Source organism: Serinus canaria, chromosome 8 (assembly GCF_022539315.1).
Source record: "Serinus canaria isolate serCan28SL12 chromosome 8, serCan2020, whole genome shotgun sequence".
Lineage (NCBI taxonomy): Eukaryota > Metazoa > Chordata > Aves > Passeriformes > Fringillidae > Serinus > Serinus canaria.
The window spans coordinates 14,238,686-14,266,470 of record NC_066322.1 but is presented as its reverse complement, the minus strand read 5'-3'; the positions used below and the strand labels follow the sequence as shown (position 1 = coordinate 14,266,470).

The 27,785-nt window shown below is 43.2% G+C and overlaps 1 protein-coding gene across 1 annotated transcript; it reads left to right on the top strand.

Moving 5' to 3' along the window:
• On the top strand, positions 1–27,429 carry SYDE2 (synapse defective Rho GTPase homolog 2). The gene is made up of 7 exons (XM_030226708.2): positions 1–263; positions 3,683–4,354; positions 12,943–14,042; positions 16,731–16,857; positions 21,516–21,697; positions 22,560–22,791; positions 24,936–27,429. Exons 1-7 carry the CDS (start codon positions 155–157, stop codon positions 25,436–25,438), a joined length of 2,925 nt encoding a protein of 974 aa, XP_030082568.1. The 5' UTR covers positions 1–154; the 3' UTR covers positions 25,439–27,429.
• The last annotated feature ends 356 nt before the right edge of the window (positions 27,430–27,785 follow it).

Below are 27,785 nucleotides of genomic sequence, written 5' to 3'. Positions count from 1 at the left end.
GCGGCGGAGCCGGGGCCGGGCGCGCGCGGCGGCGGCGCCATGGGGCGGTTGGGGCCGGGGCTGCCGGCGGGGCCGCCGCGGCGCTCGGGGGCTGCGCGCTCCCGCGGGCCGGGGGGCAGCGCCCGCTGAGCGCGGCGCGGAGGCAGCGCCAGGCATGGCCGACCCGCTCCGCAGGACGCTCTCCAAACTGCGGGGCAGAAGGTCCCAGCGAGGCGCGGCGGCTGGCGCCGGGCACCGCCACGGCGGGGTCTGCGCCCCGCAGGGTAAGTGTTCCCCCGGCTCGGCCGGCTCCGGCTGCCCGCCCGCTGCCGCTCCTCCACCTGCCGGCCAGCGCCGGGCGGGGGCTCCCGCGGCACCGGGATGCTCCGTGCCCGCTGCCTGGGGCGCCGCGCCGGGGCCGGGCGGGAGCTTGGGTCTCGGATCGGTCCTCGGCGGCGGCAGCGTGCCATCGGTACCTGCGCTTCTTCTGGGAGCGGGAATTCCTCGTGAAAGGGAGAGCTCCTGGGGCTTCGACCAGCGCTGTGTGCGCGTCCCTCCCTGCTCGTTGTCTTGTCTCCCACATCTGCTTGTCACTCCTTGGCTGCTGTTTGCCCGCTGGGCTTGGTTGGTTTGTTCGATTTTTAAAGATGCACTCGAAATCTTAAAGATCAATTTTCAGTTTTGTTGTTGTTCCATTTGACTATATAGTAGTTATATCTTACACTTTTGTTAGGAAGCTTAGTTAAAGAGAACGTGTTTAAATATCAGGCAGAAAAACTGAGAGTTGTTTGATCCATATATGGAGAGGCTGGATAAAGCTGTTCCCTGCTTCCATGCAATCTGCAAAGCAAGGCATGGTATCGTGGTGAAGTATTTTCTGTGCCCACGGAGTTGGCATAAGGTCAGCTTTGCCTGCAGTTGAGTTGAAACATTGAAGCTTTGATTTCTGAGCACACACGTGTTGGTACTATTATAGCTTAACTTGAAATACTGATTGATTTCTATTTTTTTTTGTCAATGGAGTGAAAGGTGAAGGAAATATCTGATTTTTTTTTTTTCTTGAACACCATATTGAAGCCTTTTGAAAAGGAACTGTTTTCATTTTTGGTATTTGAGTGGAGATACGGTCTTAACTATATTAAATGTAATATGAAATAGGTATGTGAAAATGCTAATAGTAGGCAGCATTCTTCTGAATGAAGCATTGCTCTAGAACAAAAAGTATGTTCCTGACCTATAGGTCTCTCAGAGCTCTGTATTTAACATTGACTCACTCCTGTAACGGCTAACAACATTGAAAACTAGCTTTATGGTATTGAACCACTGGTTTTGCAGATACTTGTATGTGAACCAGTTTGTTACTAAAATAAACACAGGCATAAGGGCTTTCAGGATCAGGGCCAAGTTCGAATAAAGGGGAAACAGTGCTTGCAAATACTGCTAGCAATTGCAGAAACTGCAGTTGGGAGATGTATGTATGAGTGTATCATTTGGATGAGTTTCAGTGGGCATTTCCAATCGGTGACCTCTGGCAGCATGTGGCCGATGAGAGTGGGGATTGTCCTGAGTCCTGTGGAAGATGGAGTGTCCCTTTGGGCAGCCCTGGTGGAGGAGGCTGGACGCTTGTGCTTATTGATGGTTCTGCACTAAGCTTTTGCAGATGGCTCGTTACGGAGATACCTGGGTGGATATTGAAAACAAAGTATTCTGCTGCTGGGACTGGAGAGCAGCCTGAGGCTCACACCAGATGTGTCCCTGGGTGTATGCTTAGGCACACTGTACTGCTTAGGAGCTGTTGTTTTGGGAATTGCAGGCTGTCCTAACCAGTGCGGAAGGACCCGTGTTTTTACAGCAAAGCAGGAAGTAGCAGATATTTTTGTTTGTGGAAATACAGCTCTCAGATGCTCCTTCTATTTATGTCACCAGAGCAGGGATCAGCCTTGGAATGAAGCAAGGACTTTGAGATATTTGTCACTGGCAGGAGGATGCCTACCCGAGAAGTCCCTGACCCAAAGAAACTTCTTGGAAACATAGGCATAGCCCTCTGTCCATTGCAGAGCTATCCTTTTGGTTAGTTCTTACTTGAAATTGTGGTGTGACAGTGTGTGAGGAGGAGCATTACAACGACATGCTTCTGTTTCTAGGCTGTGGGTGGGGGAAGGAGTATGATTGCTGCCAAATCGCTGAAACTTTGACAAGAGATCTGCATTCACGTTTTCCTCAGATTCTGTTACCTGACTGACTTGGACCCCAAGTGCAGCAAAGCACTTCAGCAGAGGTGTGCAAAGGCTTCAAAAGGAGCATGATTAATTTTGTTAATTCTTTGAAACAAGTTATTTCTTCAAATTACAAACAGTGATAATACTGCAGTTTAGCTGAACAAGCAAACTATGCTTTTGAAAAATCACCAAATGATGAATCTTTCATCAAATAAAATGGTGGTGTTTCAGATCTTATCAAGGATCTTTTCTATCATTAAAGTACAAACCTAAAAAGAGGGTCAAAGGGAAGGTGTTCAAATGAGTCTTTTTCATGTCTCCCTTTCTACAGCAAACTTGGCTGGATTTATGGAGCTGCTCCATGAGTCCTCCAGAAAGGTGCCCATATTTTAACATCCATTGTCAGTGTGAAAATAATTCTTTGCTAAGAATAACGTTCAAGCAGTAATGAATAGCTGCTTCCATCTGGAATTTCCAGTTGCAGAGGGCTTCATGTGAAAAGAGGTTGTCTGTTTTATGTGAACTCAGTTTTCCCTGTTCAGCCTCAATGGCTGAGAGAGCCAGTGTGGGTTGTCCTGGTGTGCAGAGCAGCATGAGGGTTGTCTGACCTGCTCCCTGATTTTAATTTGGTTGTGTTTGCAGCTTTTCTTCCAGTCCTAGTGCAGGGGTTGAAGCTCCACGATGTGCTGCAGCCAGGGGGGTATGGCACTGCTGCTGAGTGGAGCTTGGCTGTGCTCTGACAGGGGGCTCAAGTGCAAGCAACACTTTTCATGGACAATTAAATGTTTGTCTGTTGCTTCGATGAAACTCTCAGGTTTTGGGAACAGTCAGTCGAATTTGTTTACTTCTTGCATGAAATTTTTGTTGTTTAAAAACTTCTCTACATTTCTTCTTTCTCCTTGCTTATTTTCATGATGGTGTGTTTTGGTTTTTTTCCCCCGAAATCAGGGGATGCTTCTGTTTTAATTGTAGGATAAAGCTGGTAAGGACAGTCCTTTCTGGAGGTTCTTGTGTAAGACATATCATCACCTCTATTTATATAGAAATCTAGAAATTAATAGCTGTGGGAGTTTTGTAGCCATTTAAGCAGTACATTTGGACCGCTTCTTCATTGGCATAACTAAACTGGAGAAGTACTGTGTAGTAACTTTTCAAACCAATTGCACCTGAACTTGGCAGAAAAAAGCAGCCATTTCTGTGGAAGTATGCATGACCTTTCAGCAGAGCTATCTCACTGCCATTTATCTAAATTATGTGGTGTTAAAAATACAGCCAAACATGCCTGGCTCTTTATTAGCTATGTGCACATTCTGCTTTGATGGACTGAAATGTAATTTTGTGCTCATATCACCTTATCTTTTGTCCTTTCGGATGAGGTCTGCGGCAAGTGTTATACAACGGCAAATGTGTTCATCTGTCAAAAGCAAAACGATATTCTAAACATTTGTCTTTCCCTCTCTTTTTGCCTTCCTTTCTGGGAACAGATTTCATAGAAAATGTTTACATAGCTTCGAGAAGCAGGAAGGAGCCCGAGTGCCGCCAGGCCAGCGAGGTGCCCGAGCACAGGCCGCATGTGAACAGCATCACCGTTTCCAAGAAACGCAGCTGGCTGCAGCAGAGCACCCACCGACGGCCCCCTCCTCCTCTGGAAGAAGGAAATGCCTGTAAGGAAGTGCCCGGGGCCGCTGTCCCGGTACCCAGATCTCCCGTGCCGCTGCCTGAGCCCGCAGTGCCCTGGGCTCCCTGCAGGCCGGCCGCGGGGCGGGAGCGGAGCTGCGCCCTGCCGAGCCCGCCCGCGCTGGGCAGCTCCGGCCCCGACTGCGGCGAGGACGGCGACGCGGATGATGAAGGAGAAATATGGTACAACCCCATCCCTGAAGACGATGAGCCCGACTTGCCCGGGGTCCACCCTTCTGCTGTGAATAGCCTTGTTGCTGTGGGCTCCCCGTCGGTTCGGTACAAAGCCCACCCTGGGGGTGACTCTGAGGGAGCCGCACGCTCGGCGGATGCCGCGGGGAGCGGCTGGGCCCAGCCTGCTGAGGGCAGCCCGGCGGATGCCGGGGAACAGCCGCAGCAGCCCCCGCAGAGGTTTGCCTGCAAGGCTCCCGCTGTGCCAGCAGCAGAGGACAATCCTGCCTTCAAGTGTCCTTCCACAGGTAAGACTGCCCAGAAACATAAGTGTTTGGACCTCTTGTATTTTAGGGGAGTAATAAACCTTTGTTATGTCTCTTTTCTCTTTCTCCACCTCTTACGTTATCAAGTAAACTTTTGGTGGAAGTGCATGTCAAGTGCGTTGAAAATGACACGGGTTGTGAGACCGATGCCTGCTAAGTGCAGAGGTGCACTGTTGTTTCCCTGTTTCCCAGTCAGTTTGTTCATGGCATGTCCAGGTGTGCTTGGCCTGGGTTCTCTTTGGCCCCCACCTCACTGAAGACAAAGGTTTTACAAAACGAGCTTGCTGAAGCCCGGTAATGTGAGGACACACTGGGTTTCTTTTGTCAGCTGGTGTCTAGCCCTGGCCTTGGATTCTTGCCTCAAAGCTACTTAATGTCTGCAGAAGGTTCTTTAACTTGCTGTCTGGGACTTTTTAATAAAGACCTTTTGGTAGACCATGTAAATGCTATTCATCACGTCCTTTCTGTAATTACTGTCTTGTTGACTGTCTCAGGCTAATCTAATAGACTGGAGAAAAGTGGTTTTCACTTTCAGAAGGCAGCCTCTTTGTTCCTTGTTATCTTTGGCTGAGTGTTTGATAGTCTCGTTTCCATAATTCCATTAGTGTGTGAATTCAGCATCATATTAAGGATTTTTCCCAGTCTGTTAAAAAACCCCAAACAAATATAAAACCACACCAAACAAAAGTAAGTAGAAAAAACTCTCCCAACCCTTTCCAAAAAGGTATTACTTTTAATTACTTACGTGCCTCATATTATCTCGACCTTAACTCTAGTGTCCTGTTCAAAGTTAGAAACAGCATAAAGTTCAGGAGACAGGGAATTCCAGGTTCCTTTCTTTGCAGAAAGGTTACACTTTACATTGACATTTAAGAGCCTGTATTTCTGCCTGGTTGATCAGAAAAGACCTGAAACATTGGTGTGGGAGCCCAGGTGTGCATGGCCTTCTGGAGGGGCTTCTTTTTGGGTTGTCCCCATCCAGCCTCACCATCCTGGCAGTCTCTGGCCCCACGTCCCTTTGTACTGGGAGCTGCTGTGCCTGGGTTCCTGGTGTAGAGATACTACTTCTGGGAACAGGGTTTGTTTTCAAAGAACCAGAGCAACTGCTGTTAACAGCAGAAGAAAAAACTCTTGGTCTTCTGGGGGCTCACATTTTGTTCTTTTCATGGAAATGCTGCAGATACAAGCATATTTTTAGTTGCAAAGTGTGTTAAAGTTTTTGGGCATTTATTAAAAATAGCTCACTTTATAGCTATTTATAGTTTTAAATACTTAGACCAGTTTTATTTGCTTGCAAGACAGATGAGATAATATGTTCTTTGGTAGATTTTTGTCATTGTTGGGGCTCTAGATGCTTTATAGAGGTCACTAAGTGTGGTTATTTAGGAAGGCTGTGTGTGTCCTGCAAACTGCTTGACCTCCATTTAGTTAGTTAATCTCTCCCTACCTGGGTGACTATTTGTTTTTTTAAAGAAGTCAGTCCCTTTCCGTGAGAAGACAAATGTCAAATGTGTTTTCATACTGAAGATGCATTTATTTCTGAAAGCAAAGCTGTCAATTTCAAGAGTTTCCTGAAACTGGGAGAGAAGTTACGAATTTCACCTGATTGTTTGTTATGCATTTAGTTAATTAAGGTACTTCAAATGCAGCTCTCCATCTACATGTGTTGGGTGGTGATCACATTGAATAGATTAATTGATGATGAAGTGGATCCCTGCTGCTTAGTAATTGGCTTTATTATGGAGAAGTGGCTTAGTTCTTTTTAATCCAGTTAAAGTATCTACAGTTATTTTCAGTCAAATTTAAAATGACAGCTCATCCATATAAATTTACTACATGAAAGGCACCATGGCCAATTTCACTTTATTTATAGTGTTAGGACCTTGTTTAAATTGTATAGCTGGTATGAAATGGATGTCTCTGTTTGTAGAGAGCTGAGTACATTGAGCAATAACTCCTGTCAAATAAGAAATTAAAGCTTTGGGGAAAAGTCTGCTTACCTTTCTTATTGATGTCATATATAATATTTCAATACTGGTTAGCATTGGAGCCTAAACATTAGATTTCGGGAAGCACAGACAGAAAAAAAGTGGGGTAGTACAAAATTCAAGAAAAAAATATATATTTGTTTATTTTGCCATTTGCTGTTTTCTTCTTTGGACAATGGAAACAATTTTACCTTTAAATTCTAGACATTTTTGCCTTACTTGGATTTCCAGCTTTGTAGAGAGAAAATAGTAATGCCTTTTTTTTTCTTTTTGCTTGCTTTTTTGAGTCTTTATTAGACAGGAGATTTCTTTATGAAAAGAATAAATTATAGAATTCTGTTATTGTGGGTCTTTCCAAACAGAGCACCAAATAGGTATTTCCTGTAACTGTTACCAGTACAATGCATCATAGTTGGAGAGGTGCTAATTTGTCCCATAGTCTTAATTTACACATCTAGCTCCTGGTATTAATCTGGTTACTTTCTACAGTAAATGCCATTTATGTTAATAGGATTTGTCAGGTAATTCCTTAGTGAATAATTCTTGCCTTGTTGGCTTTAAAAAAGAAACTGATTAGAAATAAGGCACCCTTGTAGCAAAGCTTGGGAAAAAAATTCCTATATTTTTTTTATAACATGTACTCAAAAGGTAGGAGTAAGAAGGTAACTTGTTTCCAAGTTAATAATGTAGAAACAGCCCAGCTTAGGCTCCTAGGTCTGTGGGAGAAGAATTTAAGTGGAAGGAACCCTGGAGGTTGTTTTTAATTATGTGTCTCCTTGCACAGACAAAATGGTTATGATTGAAAAATAGAATTTTTTTGTTACAAATGCAATATGAGAATTTTTTTTCACTGTAAAATGTTTAAGTAAATTTTCTTTATAACTCCTTAGGACTGAACTCTTGACTGTGTGTTTTATAGATGTGTGTATCACCTGCAAGTTGTTGAAGAAAAGCATCCCTTTGTAATGTTGGTTCCTGAGACAGATTTATACCACAGAGCTCTGAATGGTGCCTTCTGAAGAATTTGCAGTATTTTTGCTTTTGGGGAGGATAACTGTTGGTATTAGTGCCTACCTAACAAGTGGAATCATCTCATGCATGTGTATCTGAGTGACATCCTGGGAGGACCGGTGCATTGAAGGTTGCCAGGATCTGGATTGTGCTTTTGCTACTAAAAATGTACTTGAGTTAGTTGTCTGGGTGGAAAATCCTGATAAGAATCACTGTAAACAATTTCTTTCCAATGTTATGGCAAGTGAAGATGGATCCCATATTCTTGCTTAACCCTGATATGTGCCAACTGGAACTTGGCTTAATTCCTATTAAAACTACAGAGCTCTTTCTCCACTTAAGGCTGTGACCATTATCCTGGTTTCCAAATACATCTTTTGGGGCCAATGGGTGCAAATATTTTGCATGCTTACATGTTGCAGGCAAACTTCCAGCAATATACATAGAGTATACTGGGCAGCAAATGCTATGTACACCTTTCCTTCCACATGTTACAAATATTATTTTTGAAATTTCATGCTTATTTCCCAGATGGAAGATGCTTTGTGGTTTACCTGTTTTTCAAGTGCAAGGAGTTTTGGTTTCACAAGACAGAAGTGCATTGATGTGAAATACTTGTACAATGTGTGAGATACCAGAATGGTTAGGGATTTGGTAAAAAGGTCCCTATGCTCCCTCTTTCTCCTGCAGAGGTGAAGCCAGTTCTCAGGTGGGTTTTTGGGGAGTTTGTGCACATGCTTTTGGAGGTCAGGGGCTTGTCTTGGCTTCATGGGGTGACAGTGCTATAAAGACCTGCTGGTGAGAGAAACAACAGATGTAAAACTGTGGAGTGGGAGCAGTTCCATCAAAATAGTTATTGCCTTTTTCAGTTTCTGATTTGTCCTGAGTAACTGTTTATATCCTCTGATGGGGAATAATAGGGGCAGAGCTGCTTTTCATGCTGTGAAAGACCCAGTGAGGAGAGGAAATGTTTGTGAGAGCAGCCAGGGCAGGCAGTGCCTGGCATCGCCGTGGTGCTCCAGCCTTGGAGTGCCTTGGTGCAGCTCCAGTGGCTGAGCAGAGCTGCCTGTGGTTCATGTGCAGGGTCATTAATGTTTCAAATATCTGCAGCAAACTCATGCTGCTTTGGAGATACTGAACTCTAAATCTGGTCAGTAAAGTGCTGTTACACGTGCTTGCTCCTCTCTGCAGTGAGATACCCCGTGGTGGATGCTCTGAGGATCACCACCAGGATGAGGAGTAGGCACTGGTCACCCCCTTCACCTCTTGTGCCTGAGCCTTGGAGGGGGTGTGCTGTAACCACCTCCCATTTCAATTTTAAGCAATGTATTTTCTGTCTTTTGCTCCTATAAAAGTGATCCCTGGGTTGATGAGTTCATCACAGTTTTATTAGTGTCAGTGTGTAATCAAAGAAAACAAACTATGTTTACAAAATTCTGAGATTTTTTTTTTTTACCATTTTAATAATTTCTCCATTCCTTGATTCTGAAGCAGTATGCGAAATAAGGACTGCATTCGTCAAAGTAGTAATTTATATAGAGGTAAAAAAGACTTTTCTTTATGTGTTCAATGCAGAGATTCTTCCATTCATTTAGATAAGTAATTAAGATTTTACATAGAAATAATTGCTTTCTAACACAGTTTTTTAAAGTGCTTTTTAGTTTTTTAATTTTCTTTTGCCCAGTTGCTGATGTAGGTAGAGGTGATGCTTACCTTACATCTTAATTGAAGTTGCTTCAATTTGATATATCATGAGTTGTTCTCTCAATGCCATTTACAGTTCTACTCTGAAGTTTTATATCAGAACAGGTCTAGAACTGTGCTTGCCCCTGAGAAACTTAACAGCCTTTGACATCAGTGGAGCTGATGTGCAGGGTGTCAGCTGAGGTTCCAGATCAGTGGATTTTACCACAGAAGACCAGTAGCCCTCTTTCACATGTTGTTTGCTACAAGAACGGTTTTGAGATATTTGGACTCTTCTATTTTGATTTGCTGCTTTTTCACTTTTAATACATTAACTCAGCATATCCATTAGGTGTGAGAGTGGCTGTTTGATACTTCAATAGCTTGGTGTAGAAAGCAACTGATAACTTTCTGACCAGCTTAGTCACCTCAACTTGTTGCCCAAAAAGAAATTGCAGGTTTTCTGAGTAACTTTAAAATAACTCAGAAACCCAATCTTAAGCAATGGGGAATGTGACATATATAACAGGGTAGTCAAATGTGCCTGTAAAACAGCATGTGTTGCTGGCAGTGGATGTGACAGTGATAAATGTGACCAAACACATTTAAACAGCATTAAACAGGGTCAGACAAGCATGTTTACTGTGCTAGATCACTGCACATGTCTGGCAGGGGCTGTGTTGTAAGTGCTTGAGTCTGAGCCCTCTCTTCCCTTGGGGCAGTGTTGTGTAGGGGCCTGCTCGACTGAGGGGACACTAGTGACTGTCCTGTGGACACCTGGATGGCTGGGCTGGCAGAGGGGCCTGGTTTGTGACGCACTGTGGGCTCTTCATGTTTCTGTGGCCATGGAAAAGCTTTTTGCTTTTCCACAGCCACAGTGCTGAGCGAAGTAAAAAGTGGCTTTCTACTCAAGCTGAACCAACAGCTGATGTTACACATAGTTACTTAGGGTGTCAGTTCATTTTGACTTGGATTGCATTGTTCTCCAAAAGCTTTTTTCTTACCCTGTATTCATACTGCTGGAGTGTCAGAAGGCACAAGTCAAATGTATTAAAACCAGTATAATAGAACAGCCCAGGCTGGAGAGGGCATCAGATGATCATCTGGCTCACCCTTCAGAGGAACAAGGAGCCTAAATGAGACCACCTACCCCACCCCGTGCAGTTGCAGCTTGGAAACCTGCAGGGGTGAAGACTCTACCACATCCCTCGTTGTTTCCAGGGATTGAGTGTTCTCACTGTAAAAGATAAATGTTACATACACATACACATGGTCAGCTATGTATATAAAACTGACCATCTCTGTGCTGTCCTGGTGCAACAGGTGCCTCTTACCTTTTACCTTCTCCTATCGCCCTTCTGTAAGGATATTTTTAATGTCTAACTGCTGTTTGCAGCACAGTCTTGTAACTTGGATGAGAAAAGAGGTACAGTTCAGTTTTGCTGTCACCCTTGTGAGAAAGCTGTGTCAGCTGGGTAGGCTGGGAAGTGAAGTGTTACTGGACTGTGCTACAACTCCTCCTGCAGCTTGTTCAGAGTTGTCATGTACACTCTTTTAAAATTGCGTGCATACCTCAGCACATTGCTGGCTTTAGTGGAACAACATGTGGCTCAGTGCTGATGGGAATACCATCCTGCATAATACTGCACTGTTCACTTTCCTCCAGCCACATATTTCACTTAACTGTTTGCTGCTGAACGCAGCAGAAGTTGGACAAGTAAAAGTCATAGTGTTAGATTGACTCTTTGGTTTTAATGAGTTGGGGGGGGGAAGTTTAATTTGCTGGCCTGCTTTTCCAAGCCTGTGCCAAAGAGTTTTGACAGAAAGGGGAGATTAATGTTAGAGACTGCAGTGTGGCAGTGACTGCTATAGAGCGCTCCACGCCAGCCCACCAGTGGGACCGTGTGGTGATTTGCAGTACAAGGGAAGGCTTTGTCTGCCTTTATCAAACACCACATTTCTAACTAGCTGCTTGCCAGAAAAGCACAGCAGGCGTGCTAGAAATAGCCCTTCCCCTGCAAGAGAACTGCTTCCATGAGATGCAGGATTAAATGAATTTTCTTCTGTTCCTCTGGAAAACAGATTCTATGCATTATTCTTCGTAACCGAAACTTCCTTTTATAAAGATACTCTTTTAAGCCACTGTCTGCAAAAGTTACTTAATCCAAGCTTCTATTGAGACTAGAACTAGCCTTTGTAGGGTTTTTCTTGGAAGGGGGCGAGGGAACCAAAACCACAGCAGATGACTTTGGTCAAAGACCAGATTGCCTGATTTAGCTGTTAAGGCTTGGTGAAGTATAAAAAGTACATTACAGTTCAATGGTGAAAATTAATTTCAATGCACAAAGTACTTGTAAGAATTATTTGCTGTGGGCTTGAAGTGATTAGTTTAGAATTAAAGTAATAAGTCCTTGGCAAATCTGAAGGAGAAACTCCTTTAAAGTATGGTTTACTAAGCATCTTGTGAAAACAACACTTCTTTCTTTCTTTTTATATGTTGTAAACAGTCTCCTTTTCCGTGGCTAGCAAAGGGGAATGATGGATGGATGGACAAAGGTGTTTGAATCTGTGAGCTGCCTGGACTAATTGCTTCACACAGGGTTGGTGTGTTTGGGGGGCTTTATAGAGCCCCAGCCTGCACAGGCAAGGCTACCCAGTCCCTTTGGGAGCTGCTAACATTTGAAAATGGTGATTGGGATGGCTGTTGCTAGCAAGAGGCACTCTTTGTTTCTTAAGGGGAGGAAAGTGACTCTAAGTGAAAGTAATAATTTATTAATATCTACCTATCATTCTGCCCTCAGCTTCCCTCCTGAATTGTTTCTTAACTCAGGTAAATTGATCAATTTTCTTACAGTTCTTACTGCCTTGTACTGGTAAAAGTGAGAATAACTTGAGCAAAACTTGGTATTTGCATTTCCTTGGGTATTAGAGCATGAGGTGAGCCGCAGGTTCCTGCCTGTGTGCAGTACTGGCTTATGTCTAATTGTGTTCTTTAATTAGCTGTTCTTTACTGCTGAATTGAGGAAGTGTTGTTGGTTTGGTTTTTTCTTTTGCTCTTTTTAGCACCACTGCTTGCTGTTATATTTATCTTTTCTTTTTGGTACCTTAAAAGGGGGGTGATTTCCTGTGAAGCTGTGAGGATGTCACCTGGGAGCTGTCTAACTTTAAACTCTCTTGTGGGGTGGTAGTGCCAGGAAACATGGAAGGTTGCTGGCAGGCAGTGAAATGAGGCAGTGCAGGATGCAGCTTTTGGAAGGAATAAATCTTACATCATGCTGTAGAAAGGAGAAGCTGAGAAAAATGAAGGAAAAGGTGTGAGACTGCCTGCATCTACCCAGGAGAGATTTGGGGCTCTTTGAGGTAATAGAGGGATACAAAGAGCCACATTCTTTACTAGAGACAAGTGTCTTTCCTCTAGACATAAGAGGAGTGGCAATGCTGATGTGTTGGCTATGTAGCTGACTGCTCTGTAGACAAGGGTGTCTTTGCCATATTTCCAGGATTTTTTCAGTCTGGTTTCCTTGCACTTGTGCCCCAGGAATGTGGCCGTGTGTGCTTGTCTGGGGGAGGCAGCACAAATGGGTTGAGCTGAATGCAGCGGGTGCAATTGCTCATTTGTTTATATGTAGTTTCTGGCCCTTACATCTCCATAAAGCAGAACAAATCTGGCTTTTGACAATGAATTGCCAAGTTTGGCTGAACAAGTCAGCAGAGCACAGCTTTTTGACCAGTTGTGAACATCTGACTGAATGAGTGATGGGTGTCTGAATGAACTGTACTTATCGGGTTGTGACAAATCGTACATGTTCTCCCCAAGTTGAAATTTTATTTTTTCATTGCCAAGAATTGCAGTTTGAAAATGATTATTCCTTCTCTTTTATTCTAAAGGGTTTGGAGCTGCTCTTGCACGCAAGCCTGATATACCCTCCACAGAGGTTTCTCCTCCAAGTCCCAGTCCCCTGAAAAAAAGCGGATCAATCAACTGGCCTTTCCCTGATAGAATTAAATCTCCCAGGACTGTGAGAAAGCTTTCCATGAAAATGAAAAAGCTGCCAGAGCTGAGCAGGAAGCTGAGTGTGAAGGGAAGTTCAAGCCATAGTAGTTCAGATAATCCTCCTTCCCTGCTGAAAAGTAGCTGCCGGGATACAAGCCATACAGTGTCTTTGCCTTCTTCTGGAAACTCTACCACAGCTGCCAGCAGGAATGTGATAAGCCGTTACCATCTTGACAGCAGTGTGTCCTCACAACACACCTACAAAAAGAAGAGCTTGAGGAGCTCCAAATCCTTCAACAAAGGTGGTTACCTCAGTGATGGTGACTCTCCTGAACTTATAACAAAATCGGGTAAACACAGACATGACACCAAGTGTGGGAAAGGAAAGGAGAGCCTTCCAAGTAACAGTGGTAAACCCGAAATAGATATTGATGCCTTCAGACACTACAACTTTTCTGATCAACCCAAGTGCTCTCAGTACATCTCTGGACTCATGAGCATTCACTTTTATGGTGCTGAAGACTTAAAGCCACCACGAATAGACTCAAAAGATGTCTTTTGTGCAATACAGGTTGACTCAGTAAACAAAGCAAGGACTGCCCTGCTCACATGTAGGACAACATTTCTTGACATGGACCACACATTCAACATAGAAATCGAAAATGCTCAGCACTTAAAGCTGGTGGTGTTCAGCTGGGAACCCACCCCACGGAAAAACAGAGTGTGTTGCCATGGAACTGTGGCTCTTCCCACTCTCTTTCGGGTCACCAAAACACATCAACTGGCTGTCAAACTGGAGCCCAGGGGGCTTATTTATGTCAAGCTGTCACTCATGGAGCAGTGGGAGAACTCTCTTGATGGCCTTGACACAAACCGTGAGCCTGTGATGTTTGGGGTGGATGCTCGGAAAGTTGTAGAGAAGGAAAATGCGGGCTTGATGGTGCCACTTTTGTTGCAGAAATGCATTCTGGAGATTGAAAAGAGAGGCTGTCAGGTACTGTGCATATTTTAATCTCTTTTGTCAATATTTCTATGTTGAGATAGCTGTTGTTGTGGTGTAAATAGTGAGTGGAACTGGGGGAAATTAAAAACATCTTTACAAGTCAATTTTTTTCCCCGTTGCTTCTTGTCTGTGGTGAACGCTGGCTATTGTAATGTGGGAAGAATAACAGGACTGTGTGCAGTCAGCACTTCCAGCTTGGCCTTTGTAGAGGAGAAGTACATTTGTTCACAGGAACTGCTCCTAGCAGAGCTTTAGGAGGGTGGTTTTTGAATCAAACTTGCAGCCCCCAGTGTGTATAGTCACCCTCAGAAAGCAGAGATCAGTTGAGAACTTGAGAATGTCTGACCCCTGAGACATGGTTCAATCTGTAGGGACACACATCTAAATGCCAAAATGATATGGTTCACGGCTTGCTCAAACCCAAAACTGAGACACTGTGCAGGGACACAGTGAGCCCATCTTTTGGTGGAGTCTGAAGGCGGTGTGCCTGAGACCCATCTCTGTCACCACTTTGTACACAGCATTAGGATGAGTCCCTGAGGGGCTGAATTAGTTCTTTGCCTACACCACTGCTCCTTGTCTTTCTTCAGGTTGTCCTCAAAATTGGGAGTGCTGCAAAGCAAAAGTGCCGTGTCTTTTTTTCATTCCATTATTGGTTGATGTAATCTAATGAATAAAAATATGTGTGAGAACTGAGGTATGGAAAAAAATCACTGGTTACGGGTGCTAGACAAGAGGTCTGTTAAGAAGGTCTCACAGTCCTAAGCTTAGATGTTCCCCATGGCAATTAATTTGAAACTGGTGGGAGGACTGTTCCACAGCATACGTGAGCCCTCCTTGTCTTTTGCACCTGTTCTCACTCAGGTGAAATTGAGAAGTAGTCACACCCACCAGTGTTACTATTTTAAACTGCTGACAGGTTGGATATGCTTGCAGGTGTGATGAGATTAGCTCTGCTGTTTGTAACCCAGGTCATGAACTATGGAGGGAAATGGAACTTCCACATGGCTCTTTTGCTGAAAGTCATTGCTGGTACTAGCTGTGTGATTTTCCTTGTGGCTACTTCTCCTAACATCTAGTCATTGGAAAAGAGAAGTTTTATTCTTTCTAGTATACGTGCCTATGGTTTCAGCACGTTATTATGGACTTATTAGCACCTAGTCATGCAAATGATCTTGGGTAATCAAGGCAACACTGGTAATGAAGCAATTGGGATTTGAGTTATCTGAATGTACTTGATGCTTTTGAGCATGAAATCTATTTTTGTATTTGCACAAAGAGAACCAAAACTGCAAAATAGACTGTTGACTTCTTTTAACCACATGCTTGTCAGACATTTTTGACTTTCCTATAGACTGCAAATACTGTCATGGTGCATAATCTCCACCTGAATTTCAGATGGGGCATTAGGAAACTCTAAAAGTTTAAAATAAATTGTCTTAGGCATATACTAAGTCATACTCGGTCTTGAGATTGGGAAGGACAATTTCCATTGGGTAACTTTCCATTTCTTAAACAGGAATTAATATATGACCAGAAAAATACTTTTGCTTGCATACCTTCATTCTCATGGTCAAGACAGTACAGGTGGGGTTCTTTGGTTTGGTTGTGGGTAGTTTTTTGTCTTGAGTCCATGTAGTTTTGAATTAATCTTTTACTGCTCAGTACACCTGCCGATAATGCTAGTTAACATAAAATTGATATTTCTAAGAATTCGTTTGGTAAGATCATAGTAGTACTTTCCATAAATAGTGCTGATGAAAATGAAAAAGAATTATTAAATGGAAAATTTCAATGCATGAAAGCACATGATTTAACTGGCAATTTAGTTCAAGAATGGTGTGTTTCACCCCTATCACCTCAAACATGCTAAATAATGGCTATTTTGCAGAAAATTTTCAATATAATTTGAAACACATGGAAGTCAGCATCTTGTCAACTTTAACACAATATATTATAGGTGTAATAATGGAGTAGCATGATTTTCTTGAAACTCTGGTTAAGGGTATAAAAATAAATTTTTATTTTTTTACTATACACTGTAATACTGTAGAAAAATGCTTTCACTTATTTTGGGTTTGTGTTGGCTTATTAATTGATTTGTAACTTTCTTCATTTTTAGTATGGAGTCAGTTGTATGACTTTTTCTTCTGCTAATGATTAATGACTGTATTTGTACTGCAATTTTGCTTTCATAAAGTTCTAAACACTTCTCTCTTCTTTCTGCTGAAGTTTGAATTCTATTTTGAATAATTAAACAATTATGCCAGGAAAAATAATAATGATCTGAGTAAGTAGGGTGAGAAGCAAATATATGTTTAATCTGTGTTTCTTTCAATTCTGCATAAAAGCAAAACATTAAGCCAGTCCAATTTAGAACTTGTGTTATGTCAATAAAACACTGCTCAGCACGTTGACTCTTGAGAAAACAGGAGCATCCTTCTCTGAGTGCTCCCAACCCCTGTGTCCTGGGAGGTGTCTGATACTGTGTGGGGTGATGGGACAGCCTAACTGTGCAAACGGACCTGCATTCCCAAACAGCTGCTGCTGCTGGCTCTCTGGTGGCACAGCACACAGTGCAGTCATAGCCACTGCTGGCTCTCTGGTGGCACAGCACACAGTGCAGTCGCTGGTCCCTGGGCAGGCAGTGCTGACAAGGGCTGTGGTTTGTCCTTGCAGGTGGTGGGGCTGTACCGGCTCTGTGGCTCAGCAGCGGTGAAGAAAGAGCTTCGAGAGGCGTTTGAGAGGGACAGCAAGGCTGTTACTCTCTGTGAGAGCCAGTACCCAGACATTAATGTCATAACAGGTAACACATTTACTTGCTTTTCTTCCAACAGTGTTGTGCCATGTTCCTCATGTACCTTTACAAGGGGGAAATTGTCTTTGAAATCTTTTTCTGTTGTCATTTTAACAAACTTAACTTCTGCTGAAAGCTATCTGGGATTGAGTGGAGTTATTGAGGGGATATAAGTAATGAAGCAGCAGTGATTTTTAGGGAGGGGAGGACATGGAAGGAGCTGTTTTCAGTTACTGCTCCACCAGGTGCAGAGGGAAGTGGGAATTTGAAAGGAGCTGGGCTCTTGGAGCTGGTTTAACCTCTGGTATTGGTTTGTATTGGAGCAGATCTGGAAAAGCTTGGTTGTGATCAGGCACCTCTGCTGTGCTGGTGGATCCTCACCATGTGACCCAGAGTTGCCTTGGACCAGCCATTCTCCCCTTTATGTTGGAGATTGGAGGAGTTATGGAAGCAGATTTCCCATTGTATTGTGTAGGCTAGTTAGAGCTGCAGGAAAGTGCCTTCATTTGATCACTGCTTCTTTAGAAACCTTGCTGAGCTTTCCCCTGCTCCCTGGAGTGGCCCTTCACTTAGTGAAGTGCAAGCAAGCTCTACCTGTATAAATATTTTCATTTAAAAAAGGATCCTGCCCTTGCAGCAATGCAGCTACTGAAGCTGTGCTGCAGGAGAGGTAAGAAGGGTCCTGGGCAGCCTGTCTGCATCAGCTGTTCACATGGCTCTCTTCACAGAAGTTGCACTGCAGAACTGAAGAAAGTTGTTGAGGTTTTTCTGGTTTGCTAAAAACTGGAACAGTTTTATAACTATTGATATTTGATGTAAGCTAAAGTTATCTAATTTCAGGCATCACTGAGTAAGCCAGTTGCTCTGAGAAATTAGTCAGACGCATTCACTGCCTGTATATCAAGGGATGGAAAATGTAACAGTGGTTGGGGTGTAAATTTTCTGTGCCAAAACCCTTTCTGTAATATCCAACATCCAGCTGTATAGAAGAGTTATACCCTGTTTGGAGGTTTGTTTCATTTCAATATACTGGGAATTAATTTTATTCATTACATTTTATAATGATGCAACATGTCATCAGGTAGTATCTTCTGATAACATTTACTGAGTTACATAAATCTCTTGGTTCAGAGTATGCAGCCAGTCAGTTTTCCTTATTTGCCTTGGCTGATTTTGCTGTGGGGCTCAATGTTGTTCCCAAGTACCAGCATTCTCAGCATCAGAAACTTGTATTTATAGAATCATAGAATTGTTTAGGTCTTTTATAAACAAGGTGTACAGTAAAGGTAAAAAGTATAAATGATCTTTTAAACTGGGTCATTTTCTTCTCTTTACAAATAAATTAATGAGAAGAAATGGTGAGAACTTCTAATATCAGATTGTTCCATGCAATCATTTTGCATCCAGAGTTTGCATTGCAAGAGTGAAAAGACTGCATCTTTGTTTTCTGCCTTACAGAAAGTCTATTGGGTGTCCTTTAGTTTGCGTTCTCTTGCAAGAGTTTACTTACCTGCTCCTTTCCTTACAAGGGAAAAAGGGTTTTAAGGAATTACACTGAAAAGCAGCTTCTTTTCCCTGGTAGCCCTGCAGCTGTGCTGTGCAGGTGCCTGCAGTGCCTGTGTCAGCGTTGTGCTGCGAGGACTGACTGCGGCGGCTCTGTGGGCTGGGGGTGCAGGGAGGGAAGGGCTCTTGGCATCTGTACCTTCCACTGACCAAATGCAGCCACTCCAGCTATTGGAAGCTGCCTGCTGTGGATTGACAGGGGAAACTACCATTTTTGTGGACAGCTGAGTTAGCCACTGTGCCTGCTGATAGGAATAAAAGAGCCCACAAAACTTACTGCATGTGCTTAGGGAGTTGGGTTGAGAGGGAATGTTTCCCCTGATTACTTAATGCTGAGGCTGATGCACATGATTCATATGTCTATCAGCCAAAACATGTGTTCCACAGAATATGAATCCTAAGCATAAATCTTGGCTGATTTGAAGAGAAGTGCTGCCTTATGTCCTTTTTGAAATTTGAGTAGCGCTCCTTTCCAAAAAGATGAATAATATTTTTTTTGACAGCTCTCCAAAGACTAAAGAATGAACATTTAATGATTAAATCTTAACCGAGAAATACTCTTGGGATTGGCACAGGCTGACACACAGTGAAGTGGGCTCATGGATCAAACTGAGGTGTGCAGGCAGTTCATGGAACTGACCTGTAGCCATGTTGTTGCATCGTGTCTGTTGGCATCCACGTGAATTCATATCTCTGCATAAAGCTTGCAATACTCTTAACAGTTCAGTGGGTCAGAAAAATGAGGAATTAATGAAGTGGATGGCCATTTCTACTCTCTGTCTAAATTTCTTGTGTGTGGTTGTGTCAAGAGGAATGTGCTAGTGGGCTGGCAGCAGCAGGAAGCATAGATTCATGTAAAAAAAATAACAGCAGCCTCCTAGAGGGCTAATTTAGCTGAGTGAATAGCAAAAGGATTTAGAAAGGTCAAGGGGCATTCATGGCTCCCAAACCATCCTGCTATCTGAAGCTGAACAGGAGAAAGTCCTTTGACAGGTGGTAGTCCTATGATTGTGGATGCTATTGCAGGAAATCCTGCTAAATAATTATTAATAGACAGTTGTCAGTGTTTAGTATAAGCCAATTTGATTTGAACAAATAATTTCCTACTGTAAGCTGGTTTTGATTTCAGCCTCCCCCTCCAAAAAAAGCACAACTGAAACAGAGATCTTGATAGAAGTCAGCATCTTTTGCTAATGTTTTGCTTATGAAAAAAGGAAAATATCACAGACCATGTTGAAACAGCACCGGCATCTCCCACATTTGTTTCATAAATATTTTAACCAGCTAATCCACATAGGGAACATGAGCCTCTAAATTCAGGGAAGAAAAAATATTTGGTGGGAAAGGAGGAATATGAGTAAGTTACTAAACAAAAACTAGCCACTTTAGTGGAGAAGTACCAAAAGTGCATATTCTTTTTAAAGCAAACAAAAAAGTCCCACCAAAACACCAGGGTAAATATTTTTTCAGAAAAAAGTGGTTGTTCTCATATTTTGTGTTCCTGAGGGGATGTTCCCATTTTAGCACAGATCGAGCTCCTGGAGGCCGTGTGGTGTCTGCAGAGATGGTTCTGCCTGGCTGCCCCTGCCCCTGCTGCAGCAGGAGGTGATTTGGTGGCTCAGGATCAGGGCACTGCTGCTTCAGGCAGTGCTGCTCCTGCAGCACAGCTTCAGTAGCTGCACTGCTGCAATGGCAGGATTCTTTTTTAAATGAAAATACTTATACAGGTAGAAGACAACTCCTACATGCATTTTGAATGTGAAAGGCAAAATGTTAACTTCTGTTCCCTGTACTTTGTTAGAAACTACCTTGTAACAAAGCCCACACTGTACAGTTCGTTTTACAGCTCTGTTACACAGGCTCGAGTTCATGAAAATTGTTGCTTTGTTAAATAGCACAGTGTAATGGTAATTGCTGTGATGTGAGATTTTACAAGGTTGTGAGGAGGGCCTGCTAAAAAATCTGCTTTTCAAACTTTACCTGTTTGGAGGACAGGCTGCTTTGTTAACTGCAGTACCTGCTTTTGAACAGGTACTTATTCTTTCCTTTAGTCCAGCGTTTCTTCCTAACAAAGTATTTAAATGCAGTTGTGATCTAACTAAAATTAGTAGATATTTGTGGCACAGAAAGCAAATTTTTAAGGAAAATGAAAACTGCTGGGAAGCAGGCTTGTTTCCTCCAATTTTTTGTTGGTTGTATTGGATATTGCTCCTGGATAGCATCCTGCTATGTCCTTACCAGAGGCTGCTGTTAATATTTTAGTTTTATTAATTATTATTCTTCCAGTCACTGAAATCCCTCTCAAAATGAAGTATCAGCCAGGTTCCAAAGCCAGCTTACAAGAATGCTTACCTTAATTCCCCTTTGGAAAGAATAGGTGTTAATGAGGTGTTTGCCTGATTGTTGCAGTCCCTGGAAACAGCCTCTGCCCCAGCACACCCCAGCTGCAGAAATGCTACAGTATTTCTGTGCCCCAGGGAGGGCTCTGTGCTGGGCACTTCAGGCAGTGCCTCCCGTGGGTGTGAATCACATCTGTCACAGCTGGAGTGCGTGGTGTGCTGGGGCTGCAGGGTACCCAGGGGCAGCAGGGGGCTGGTGGCTCTCTCTCATGAGGACATGTTTGGTTTGTGCTTGGCTGGCTGAGAAGACACCATGTGCTTTGCTGTACGTGCCCCTGGCATGTTTGCTCATAATTTTATAGCTGAAAATAAACAGAAAAGAAAAACTAACTGATAGGCTTATATAAAAGAGGAGGGGTCATCAAACTGGACTTGGTGTTTGTGGGAGCTCCTTTCCTTGGATGGGAGGTGGACTGCTCTGAGTCCTTTCCTTGCCTCCCCTTCCCTGAAGGAGGGAAGCTTGGAGAGATGTTCACCTGCTGCCCAGTGTCCTCACTCCAGCACATGCAGCAGCCCTGTGCTCCAGCCCCTCTTTGCTGTGCCCTTTTGGTGTTGTCCTCCCATCCCTCCTCCTGAGTGCCAGGTTTGGCACTGACACAGAGGATTTTCTTGTGTAATGAGTGCAGTTGATGTGCTTTAATGCTCCCAAAAACTGCTGCAAAAAGAATCTGCAGCTTTTTAAAGGCAGCTGTTGTGTCTCATTAGGTGTCCTAAAGGATTATCTGCGAGAGCTGCCCTCTCCCCTGATAACCAAGCAGCTCTATGAAGCAGTGTTGGATGCAATGGTGAAAAATCCCTTGAAAATGACAGCCAGTGGCTGTGAGAATGATCCAAGTGACTCTGAGCACACAGCAGCCCTTTTGGATTGCCTGCCAGATGTTGAGAAGGTGAGTAGTGTTAGCACGTTCAAGTAAATCACAAGCTTCAGAAACTAAGGGAACATTTTTCACACTGGATACAAAATGTCTCAGAACTGTTTGTCAGATCAAGTGGTTCACTTGCATTTGTGATGCTCCACATATTTGAAAATAACTCCATGCTGCAATGAATTGGAGGGTCTGCATTGCTGGGTTTGCTCTAGTTTGTATTTTATGTTGTTTCTTTAAAACTGAATGAAAGGCTGTGGTCTCTACTTTTACAAGATCAGATAAATGATAATTCCTGTGTGTTGTCCTGCTCCACTCCTGTGGAGCTCTCTGATCTGTATGTTGCAATTACCTGGACAAATCCATTCTTCTTTCTTAAGTATGTGCAATAAAGCCTTTGCTTCCCGTGCTGTGCAGTGTAAGAGAGCTGTGCACTGTTACCTGCCAAATTCCTGTGTAGCACCACAAACCACAGCCCCTTCTGGGGGGAGGGAGGGAGGGGCCTGCACGGTACCTGGAATTACCTGGAAGCTTGTTCAGATGCTGACATCATATTGAGGGTTTCTTTATTTTCTAATGTACCTGCATCATCTGTACTGCTTCTGCAGCCTCTCCTCCCTTCGTGATGTACTGTGAGAAAACTCATCCATGTGAATCTGAGTTCAGATAAGAAACAGAGTTTTACCAGAAAGTCTGTCTTAATTGGTCTGCTGTGTCATAGTCAAATACAGCTTTTCTAATTCAGCACTTGGATGTTCTGTTGATGGGTGGGTGTTGGTAGTAAAACCAGAGCTATCAGCCTTGATCGTTTCTCTCTAGAGCTGTGGACCAGCACCACTGTTGTCTAGTGTTTGGTTTCCTGATCAGTATTTTGTTTCTTTAGGCTACCCTGAAGATGCTGTTGGATCACCTGAAATTGGTGGCTTCTTACCACGAAGTAAATAAGATGACATGCCAGAATTTAGCTGTGTGTTTTGGCCCTGTGTTACTGAGCCAGAGACAGGAGACTACCAACCATAACAACAGAGTCTTCACAGACTCCGAGGAGCTTGCTAGTGCCCTGGACTTCAAAAAGCACATAGAGGTTCTTCACTACTTACTTCAGTTGTGGCCAGGTACTTTCATCTAATCAAGGAAAAAAATGTCAAACCATTGCTCTGTGTTTGCACTGTGTGACACTGTACTGTGACATCCTGTAATTCACGGGATGATTGAGCAGCATCAGAGTTCTTAACAAGTGTGAGGTACTATGGCATCACCTGTTAATCTAAATAAATTATGGCAGTTTCTATTTCAGCACTTTGCTAAATGGGAAGTTTGTTGGTTTAATTGCTTTCTTGCCATATGGCAGCATTTGAGTATAATGAAAGAAATAGTAAAGACTTTATGTGGTGAGTAAAGACACTAGAAAACACAAACCCAGTCACATTAAAGTTTCCACGTCTGAATTAGAGAGGTGTGGGATTTTTTTTCCCCTGTTCTTCAGCTTTGACCTGTTGGGGTTAATTTATTTTCACCCTTGTAATTTGGCAGAGTTGAAGACCTCCTTAGAGTAAGAGGTCTGCAGCTTCTACTTGTTTTTGCAGAGCTTTGCATAAGGAAAAATGTTGCTACTCCATGGTGGGTTTGAGGTGACTGAAGGTGCTGCTGCTCACTTGTCCGCTGCAGTTGGGCAGCTCCAAAGCTGCTGATCACCAAAAATGAAAAGAAGCTTTCAGTCAGATGAGTGAGTCTATGCTGGAGAGATGGGGCATGTAGGTGCAGGAAGAGGGAGATCAAGAGCTGTTTGGGCAGCAAATACTGTGCAGAAACTACTTGGAACCATGGGGATGGGTTATGGCATGGTTGCTGTGGACTGCAAAACCAAGTGGATGCAGCTCTGACCAGGAGTGTCTATTGCTCTAAGAGGGTAGGAGTAGGGTAAGTGGTAGAGTTTTCCTTCACTTAGAAGAAAAAGCCGAGTCCTATCCCTTGGCTTGCAAAAACTGTGCAGGATATTGTGTTAAAAGGGAGGTAAAACACAAATGCAGAGACTTGAGTAGGTGAATACCACACAGTGTAAACAGCACACTTAGATTGAATGGAAGGATCACAGTCTGGTCCCTTATATTTAATCTCCTGGAGTTTGAGACAGCCTGATAACCAGCGTGTTGTGCAATACTTCGATTTCCGTATATTTCCAAGGGAAAACAAATAGGCCTTGTTTGGTCAGCCCGTGTAACACTGGCAAGTTATTGTTAACCCATGGCCCTTCATCTTAATGGAGCATAGTCTAAACAGAAGGGGTTTTGTTATAGTAGGGGGGGAAGCAGTGAGAGTTATTGCATGTTACTGTGCAAGACATAAAGTAAAATCCCCTGGAGAGACCTGAACTGTGGATCCAGAAGGAGAAGGATTGGGCACATTTCAGGACTGAATCTTTGTGCTTGCGTGTGGGGAGTCTAACAAGGAGGGGCTCACGTGGTGAACTGCCTGGGTTTGTGTGCACTGCCTTTTCAGTGGTGAATGGGAATAGGAAGTCTCTGCTGCTCATTACAAGAAGCAGTGGTCTGTATAAAACCAGAAGTTTCGCAGCTCAGATACTTAATAGGCCCAGGTCAGTGAGCAGAGCAGTGCTGTTTGCCTTAGGCAGCAGGTCACAGCAGAGGAGCCTGTCAGTAGCTGTGCTGTGCGGTCGTGAGCTCAGGTAATGCTGCCAGCAAACCCGTGTGAGTGAGTGTACCTCTGCTTGTGCTGCACAGAAAAATTACTGCAGGGGAGCTTCTTCAGTGGCACAGAGCGTTAGGGCAGAAGAGAAGCACCAGACCTCAGCTTGCTGTGTCATCAGCTTCTCTAGGTGTTTCCAGTGGTGGTGGTTTTGTTGTGTTTTAACCTCTTTTGCAGTGCCTGCTTTCTGTTAGTCCTTAGCCTGGATGAAGTGTGTGAACTGAGCTGTGTGCTTTTCTTTGACCCAGAGCTGGATGGTGATTAACTTTTACAATGAATTTAATTAATTGGTGTTCTGAGTTTCTGCTTTTAGAAAGGCTTTTCTGCTGCAATTTGAATCCAGCATGAATCTTCAAAATTAATATTTTGCAGTAGTTTTTCCTAATTATTTTACATCAAACAGTGGCAAAAAGTGTGCAATGTGTAGGCTGTAAGATTGCATGTATTCATGCATGCTCTTAGTGGGACATCAAGGGATGACAGTGGGCAGCTGCCACCTACTTTTTGTTGCAGCATGGGTTCAGTTGTGACTGGTTTAACTTCTCTCTTCTAGTTCATCACTCGCCTGCCAAAGAACCAGCACATGTGACTGCATTTCCTGAGCACTCATCCTGCCTGAATTACCTGAGGCCCAAGAGGCAGAGACCTCAGGTGCTGAATCTGAGCGGTACCGAGATGTCGGGGGTGCTCAGACCGAGGCCAGCGGGCCTGGACAGCCCGTCGAGCAACCGCTATGCTGGGGACTGGAGCAGCTGCGGGGAGAACTACCTGTTAGCCCCCAGGGACTGCCTGGGGGAGGCAGACTACGATGACGTCCCTTCGGAGGGCACGGAGAGCGGGGAGGACAGCAGCAGGGCCGAGGAGCTGGACGACCCCGCGGGACGCCCGCAGCCCAGCCCTGCAGAGTACTCCTTTGGGAGCTGCCTGACAGTGCCAGCCATGGACTCTGCAGTGGATCACAGAGCACACCTCAAGGACCTGCAGGAAAGTATTGATACTCTCATAGGAAACCTGGAAAGGGAACTCAATAAAAACAAACTAAATATGAGTTATTAAATCCTGTCCTGCACGACATCTCCCTGTGCCTCCGTGCCCTTGTTGGGCTTCCCTAGCTGTGTGAGGAGTGACGGTGCCCCTGAGCACCTTGTGGTAAGGCCACGGCCCACCTTGTGTTAGCACATTTGAAGCCATTCCGTAATGTTTCTGCCTTCCCCTTAGAAGGCGTTGTCCTGATTTGTGTTGGAGACAAGCTTAGACTGTGATGTGATTCCACATAGTGGCATTTCTTCCTAAAAACACTATGCACTTAGGTGGCCTGGGCAGTACCTGATAGAAGATAAAGCAACATCTCTGCTGTCAGTGGCAGCAGAATTCCTCATTCCTGAACTCCTGGCTCCAGTACAGATGCTCCTCTCAGAAGAGGATGAACGCTGCTTGGCCTGAGTTTTGCAGCAGGGACTTCAGATAGACTTGTTTTACTATATATATGCAATGGCTGCTATGAAAAATGCTTTATATAATATTTATATATAAAGTTTTAATTGTACAAATAATAACATATTACTGTATTAACACTTTTCAGTAATTATTTAAACAAGCAAAAATAAATATTTTTCTAACCTTGTTTGTATATATCTATGTATAAATGTGCATGTGTCTGTAGCCATCTTTGTAAAGGAAAGGTCCCAGAATTATGAAATGTTCCCTTTTCCAGAAAGACATGTTCAGTGATGCCAGGACAAGGTTACCCTTTGGGTAACACAGCATTTGATTTATGCACAGAAACATGGCCAGAGAGAAGGTAGGGTGAATGATTAATGTAAATGACCTTGTGTATTGCAGGAACAGCCGTTTGCAGGTGTTGACTATTAACTCTCTCACACACACACACACACACACACACACACACACACACACACACCACCCTTTCTCTGTTTGTTTGGTTTGGTGGTTTTTTCTTCATTGTTTGTTTCTTCCTCCATGGGTTTTTTCACATATAAAGAAGGTCTGGAAGGTATTTACTTTTCAAAAAATATTTTTTGTTTTTCCTTTATAACCTCTTGCTTTGTTTTTGATGTTTTGGTACGTTTTTTTCTTTTCAGAATTTCATGTATTCTTCTTGTGGTACTCTTGGCTGCTGCTGGTATGTAGATTCATTTGAGCCCTCTCTAAAGGGTTGTGGCTCTGGAGATGCAAGATACAAATTCAGCACAAGTCCAGTTACTTTTTTTTTTTTTTTAATATTACTCTCACAAAAATGGAAACCAGAGTTGTCACGTGAGGTTGAATGGGTGGAGTGGTATTACTCCTGGGGAGTTTGGGTGGGATTGCAGTTCACTGTGACCTTATTAGATTCAGCTATCACCATCTGCTCAGAGCTTCTCTTATCTCTGGTCATTTATGGTGAGCCATTAAACATTTCATGTTAAGAAGCACATTCTTGATTCAGGTAAAAATAGTCACCAAATTGTATACAGGTGTTTTGATAGTCCTTCTAACCAGAAGGACATACAGAGTCATTCCTTGTCCTCTACAGGTCACATACACACCCCAAGGAAGGGGGGATTTGGGCAGGTGGGGCTGAGAAGGTTTTGGTGTTTTCAGAGGTCAGTTGCTGTCAGCTGGCAGGGTAGAAATTAATCCTGCATCTTTTTGGTACGATTTTTGACATCCCACCATGGCTTTCCATTCACCCTGTGGGTAAGTGCTTTTCTGCTAACCTGTACTTCCTTATACTGCTTAATTAAGAGTTATTTATTTACAGTAGCAAGGAATTAAGAATTGCTATGGCAAACTTCACCCCTCTTTTCTAAGGAAATATTTTAGCATGGTTCCAATGGGTTATTCAATCTCACTAATTTATTTTTATAAGTGTTAAAAGATGCAAAACAATTATTGCAATATAATGATATGAATGAAAATGTAAATTTAACCTGAAGCATTTATCAATAAATCAATGTATTTTTTTAAACTTTTATACCTACAGAATGTGCATACTTTTTAAACTATAAATTTAAATTCTAAATAAAATTGAATTAAGAACAAAATCTGTCTGTGCCTAGCTTGTGATTATTTAAACCTTTCTAAACTGATGTCATCCGTTTGCACTGGCTGCACACATGAACTAATAATATCAAGACATTTAGCTTTTCAGATGTTTTGTTCTGTTGTCATGTCTAAATTGACCCAATGTTTGAGTTAGGTAATTAAAAACAAACCACTACTCCATTAGCACTCTTTGAAAGATGTTTGCATTTAAATTTATTTATTAATCTTTCATTGCCTGAAATAATCCAGATGATGTAAGTGGTCACCTCTTGAATGCATGTAAGCTTTTGCTCTAGGAGGGCTCTGTAACTCTGTCAACTTTAATATTAGTGGAAATTAGTGAATTAGTGACTCC